The following is a 5,797-nucleotide window of genomic DNA, read 5'->3' on the forward strand; positions in this document are numbered from 1 at the left end:
CAGGAACTGCAGATCTCCTCCCAGACAGATCTAATGTGCAGGACCGTGGCCTTAAAATGTGAAGAGGGCTTGTATGCTCGACCCGGAGGCATACCTTGATCATAGTCCTAGGGTCCAAAAAGGTACTTGTCTCTGTGCCGTGATGGAGAAGATGCATAGGAGCAAGTCCAGTGAAATATCTAGATAGCATGAAATCCAACTGCTTCCCCGAGTCCTGTCTGCTAGGCCAGGGATGCAAAACTCTCAGCAGGTGCTACTGGCCGGCACCTTGATCTGTCTGAAGTGTCACAAGCTTCAGTGCAAATTTGAATAGGTTTGTACTGTCATGTGGGTTGCTGTCTTCTGCCTCCTGCTTCCCTGCATGTTTCAGCCTGGCTCTGCAGGTCCCCATCCTGCAATTTGGAAGCAAGCAGTTGATTTGCAATGCCCAGTTTTTCCTCTTTCTATCAAAGCTCAGGGACTTTCCCTATCAGTCTTTGAGGAACAGAAAGGGCCCTTTCAGCACAGTCAGATGTGAGGATGTGGCCAGTAAAGCCGGCTTTCACGGGTTTATTTTTAGGTTCGCAGATACTGCCCTTTACCACGGCGGCCCCAACGACGTGCTCACCTAATCACTTCCGTTGTAACAGTGGCGCCTGCATCATGAACAGCTGGGCGTGTGACGGATACAGGGACTGCCCAGATGGCTCTGATGAGGAAGCCTGTCCAACTTCATGTAAGGCTTTCTCCTCCTTTACCCGCTTTTTTTTCCATAAATGCCTTTGCAGGGAGCAGATACCATTAAATGTGATATTGGGCCAGTATTCAATGCTGATGTAAAAGGGCACAGCTCTCGTGGCTCACACAGAGCACATCCATTTCTACATAATTTGCTGCTGTCCTTGCCTTCCAGGGATTAATGGGAAAATCACCCCTCAGTCCCAGTTCCAGGTAGACTATTACACCCCTCCACTGCCATCCATGATGTGACAGTGGCTTACATAGACATACCCGAGGTAGATTGAGACAGGTTCATTCAAGGACCAGCAGCAGCATAGCCATGGCAGCCCCCAGCTGCCTGAATATTTACCCAGGGTACCAGGCGGGTCTTGCAACCCTGGCTGAACATGGTGCTGCTCCAGCTACACGGTTAATTGGCCCCCAAGCCTGCGAGCTTAAAGCTAACTTGGGCATCTCCATGAGCTGGCGCTGTGCCTTCAGAGGCAATGCAGACACATCCTTCCCAGCTGCACAGCTGAGCCCCGTTGGAGACCTGCAGGGCTGGCTTCCCCATTTCTAGTTTGGGTTTACAGAGTAGCAAGTCAGTTGATTTTACAGTCCTCCTGAAAGAGAGGAGATGGAGAAGCGGGATCTGGTTATTTCCCAGCTGCTGGAGAGTTTGATACTTGTTAAGCAGGAAGAGGCTGCCATCTAGCGGAGAGGGGGGATCTGAACTTATTCGGTCCAGCCGATGCCCGGGAGAACCCAGCTGTCAGTCAATGCTATTGCCCGGGGAAGAGCTCTGCTCAGACTTGTGCAGTTTAACCACTCTTCTGTTCCTCCCGGTACCCAGTAATCAATGTCACTGCGACCTCCAGCACCTTCCTGGGCCGGTGCAGCCGATTCGAGTTCGAGTGCCAGCAGCTGAGGAAATGCATCCCAAACTGGAAGCGATGCAATGGCGTGGGAGACTGCCAGGATGGCACGGACGAGATGAACTGTCGTAAGTGCTTGTCCCCTGCATGCTGGAGGGCCCTAGGCTCTCCCTTCATCCAGGCTTTCTTTAATGGGAAGAGCCTCATAAAATGTCTCAGGCCCCTGGGAGCTCTGCTGGGACTGTGTCTGGAAATGTAATGTGCCAAGTGCGGTACTGGAGTAAGAAAGTGAGAAATCAGTAATAATATAACTCGTGTCTGGATTGGGGCCACACTGGCTAGGTGGTAATAGACATATAGAGCCCCATTCCAGGTGCCAACATCATGACTTGTTTTCCCGAATTGGAAAATTCAACCCACTCCCTTCATCCGTAGAGATGAATATTAAAATGCCTGATGTTTGCATTGAAAAAATAAATAAATAAAGCAAAGCCACTATTGTCCCGTAGCACTGAGGAGTGATGATCAGGAGCCAGGACCTCATTCTTTCAGGTGCTGCACCACCAGGGAACAGAAAGCAAAACCCTGCTTCGGATAACTGTCATCGCCTCTCATTTGCTTGTTTAAAGCATCCTTGTGTGTGTTCTTAATCTCCGAACATAACATTGAATCTTTCTGAACCAGCCTTATTACCAGCATCCTCGGTGATAACAGTCTCATACCGATATACTGCAGCAGCTTTCATCTCAAATGATCTCAGTGGGCTGTAGTGATGGAGTAGTCATGAATGATAATTGCAAATTCTATTCAGGGACCTGTTAATGTAATGCACTCACCTCTGCATTTGAACATGGTTGCTGGTTAGCAGCACCAGAGAGCACATTCAGGGAAGAAAGAAACTCTCAACCTCTGAGTCATGCTGTGTTTTTGGTTCCTTCAGCTACACCCAGCACACTGTCATGCCCTGATGGCTATAGATGTGAAGATGGGGAGGCCTGCCTCATGACAACAGAACTGTGTGATGGATTTCTTGACTGCCCAGATAGCAGCGACGAGAAAAACTGCACTGGTAGGTAGCTCCATCACAGGGCTTCTTACATTTGTCATAGGTTGGGCTACATTGTAATACAGAGACCGTCTCATGGGGTCTTGTCCTTCCATTCACAACAAACCAAAATCAGTCCTTCTTGAGTCATGAGTGGACAGACCATCTGCCTTCCTGTTTCAGAGAACATCATTGTCCATTTACTGCTATAGCAACTGCAGACCTACAAAAGTAATACTAGGGCAGTCAGGAGGGAAGTCACCTGATTTACATGGGTAATGGGCAGGTGCGATTTTGCAAGCTGCATCCTCCTCTGCAAGCATGACCCGGAGAATATTTGCACTGACCTGAGCTCCATGCTCCCCACTTGCTCATTCCTCTCATGCCCTCCTTCATTAGCCCTGCGGCGTCAGACACGCTGCACTTTGATGGGCGAGGAACCCAGCCCCGGTCTGTTCTGGGTAGATAACAGTAACGATCGATCACCGTCTCCTCCCAGCCGTGAGATTCAGCCATTTTAAAACTTGAACCGCTTGGGGTATTGAGCATCAATCAGTTTTTAGTCCTTTAATTAAATATTGATTCTGAGAAGCAGCCCAGACTCGGGGGGGATGGCACTGCCGGGACCCAGAGCTAGGCTGGAACGCCGAATTGAAGCCACAGCTTTCTCCTCCCAGCCAGCACTGCCGCTGGGAGTTTCAGCGCTTCCCCTTTGGACCGGCAGGCTCATTTGGTTTAATTTTCAGCTGATTAGGAAATTTAAGCAGGATCAGTTCAGTGCTTTCTGTTTGGTTTTCTTAATAAATGGAGGAATGAAGCCAGTTGGCTAAGCAGAGCCTGGGGAGCGCTGCTCGTGTCCACAGCTCTGGGCTCAGACTGGAGGAGGGAAGAGGTATCTGTCAACAAAGCAGTGATCCTGAGTTGAAGGAAGACAGCGAATGGAGGGGTGTAGATGGAGCAGGACAGACTACACGTGAAGAGACAGAGGAGAACCAGCTGGCCAGCAGAGATAGGGGAGGGGGTATTAGCACACACTGGACCGACGAGTAGGAGCAGGGAGATCTACTAACCAGTGGGTAGGTATACTGATAACAGCGCTCCTTCAGGGCCTTTCAGCCAAGCATCTCAACATGCTTTGCAGTTGCTGGAGCCTCTTTTAGATGTCAAACGTGAAGCACAGGGAGGGAACATGGCTTGCTCTGGATCACTTGGCAAGATCAGAAACCTTGTCTTCCAATTCCAGGCGCCCTGGTGCAACGACCAGATCAGACTGCCCTTCTGCGCAGCATTGTAAAGTCGGGATGAGCAGACGTCCCAGTCGCTCCAGATCAGACAGTCAGCATTAGAAGCCAGATCTCCACAATCTCTCCGCTCCATTCAGTCCAGAACTATTTTTCCTCTAACTGCCCACTCTGAACTAGGCAATATGGGGAAAAAACCATGCAAAAGAAAACCGTGACTGTTTACAGTTTTGATGTAGATTCATAAGTAAGCATCTTTCACAAGCAAAATAGTGACTCCTTTAGGTCAGGCTGCAGAGAGGGGCCACTTGGAAACCAGAGATACTCTTCTAACGTCATTTTAAATGGGGCATTATCCATGAGCTCCGATTCAGCGTATGCTTCAAAGCACCTCATGCACTGACTGCTCTTTGTGAAGCACTGTATTGGTTTCCCTCCAGTAAAATAATGCTCCTTGTTGTCTGCTTAGATGACACAATTGTGTACAAAGTCCAGAATCTCCAGTGGACTGCTGATTTCTCTGGTGATGTGACTTTAACCTGGGCTCGACCCAAAAAAATGCCCTCCGCATCCTGTCTCTATAACGTCTATTATAGGTAAGGCGCACAAGTTATTTCTGCCAAGCACAACTTTACTGTCAGTGTGGGTTTTTGTGTGTCGTGACAAAGTTAGGAGAAACCTTAGGCTCTTTGTGGGATCAGGGCCTTACGGGGATTCATTTCAACCTAAAAAAAATTGTTTCTGCATGAAAACCCAGCCCCCAGATGTCTATAAGTGGAGGAGATTGATGGTAAACTGTTTTGCTGTTATTTTTTTCAGCGTGCATTTGACAGCACTTTTGCATATAGGTGTTTTTACTGATTTTCCTTATGTAATCAGCTTCTTTTTCTGATTGTTTTCTTTGTTCGGGAAACAATCCTTTGGGTCTTTTCTTTGTGTGGGAAACAATTAGTAGGAGAGAACAAGAGTCAAGTTAGGGGAGAGTAGTTGGAATAAAAATTGATTTAAGTGGCTGTTGTAAATCCTTCAGCTATTTGTAACTTGCTTTTTGAAACTGCTTAACTTTCAAGTTTAACAATGAACAAGAAAAACAAGCAGTCTCTAAAAGCATAGCCTGATGATTCGCGCTCCTGAGACAAGTTAAAACCTCTTGTTACCAAACTGCTTCCAGACCTAAGTGGTTTTAATCTCCTACACAGGATGGTTGGTGAAAGTATTTGGAAAATTTTAGAAACTCACAGCAACAAAACAAACAGCATCTTAAAAGTCCTCAAGCCGGATTGCACGTACCAAGTCAAAGTCCAGGTCCATTGTCTCACCAAAATCTACAACACTAACGACTTCGTTACTCTGCGCACACCGGAAGGATGTAAGCAGTCTTGCTTGTTCTCCTTGGACTCCCTAGGTTTGCAAACCTATGGTGATCAAGTAACCCCAGCATGTGATTCTTAAAGGATAACAGTGGGAAGCATCCCACAAAGTAGCCCCATGCCCTTCTCGAGTGCCTCTCTGATCCCCGTTCCCTGCCTGATCTGCTGCTTTGCTTCCTGCCTCCTTCCCAGTGCTCCCTGCCCAATTTACTGCTTTGCTCTCTGCTCCCTGCCCTGTGTGCCACTGCGCTCCCTGTCCCCTCCCTGATCAACTGCGTGCCACACAAGCTGCCCGTGTTGGCACCTCTAGCACCTGTGCTGCAGCTTGGCCACCCCCCAGTTTAAAAGATGGAGTTGCATTTTCTGAATAGCGGCCCATGACCTTTTGCGGTAGACCTAAGGGACACAGCACCAGTGGGAGTTCATTTGGATAGCTCTTTTGATCCCGGGATCTGTCCCCTCATCCGCGGTTGTGCCTCTAACCAAAAAGAAATAGGGGTCGCTGGGAAATTCACCATTTGTACTACTCTTCGGAGGTTGTGGCATTGTTGGAGCCATGTGTAGGGA

At 48.4% G+C, this 5,797-nt stretch overlaps 1 protein-coding gene across 4 annotated transcripts in view; it reads left to right on the top strand.

Moving 5' to 3' along the window:
- Positions 1–5,797, top strand: part of SORL1 (sortilin related receptor 1) — an 84,698-nt gene that overhangs the window by 60,866 nt on the left and 18,035 nt on the right. For all 4 annotated transcript variants that reach the window (XM_025200037.1, XM_025200038.1, XM_025200039.1 and 1 more), the window contains exons 31-35: positions 560–715; positions 1,553–1,702; positions 2,515–2,643; positions 4,330–4,456; positions 5,060–5,229. In XM_025200037.1, the coding sequence (XP_025055822.1) occupies positions 560–715; positions 1,553–1,702; positions 2,515–2,643; positions 4,330–4,456; positions 5,060–5,229 (732 nt within the window). The remainder of the gene's footprint in view (positions 1–559; positions 716–1,552; positions 1,703–2,514; positions 2,644–4,329; positions 4,457–5,059; positions 5,230–5,797) is intronic.

The sequence above is a fragment of the Alligator sinensis genome, unplaced genomic scaffold, assembly GCF_000455745.1.
Source record: "Alligator sinensis unplaced genomic scaffold, ASM45574v1 scaffold278_1, whole genome shotgun sequence".
Lineage (NCBI taxonomy): Eukaryota > Metazoa > Chordata > Crocodylia > Alligatoridae > Alligator > Alligator sinensis.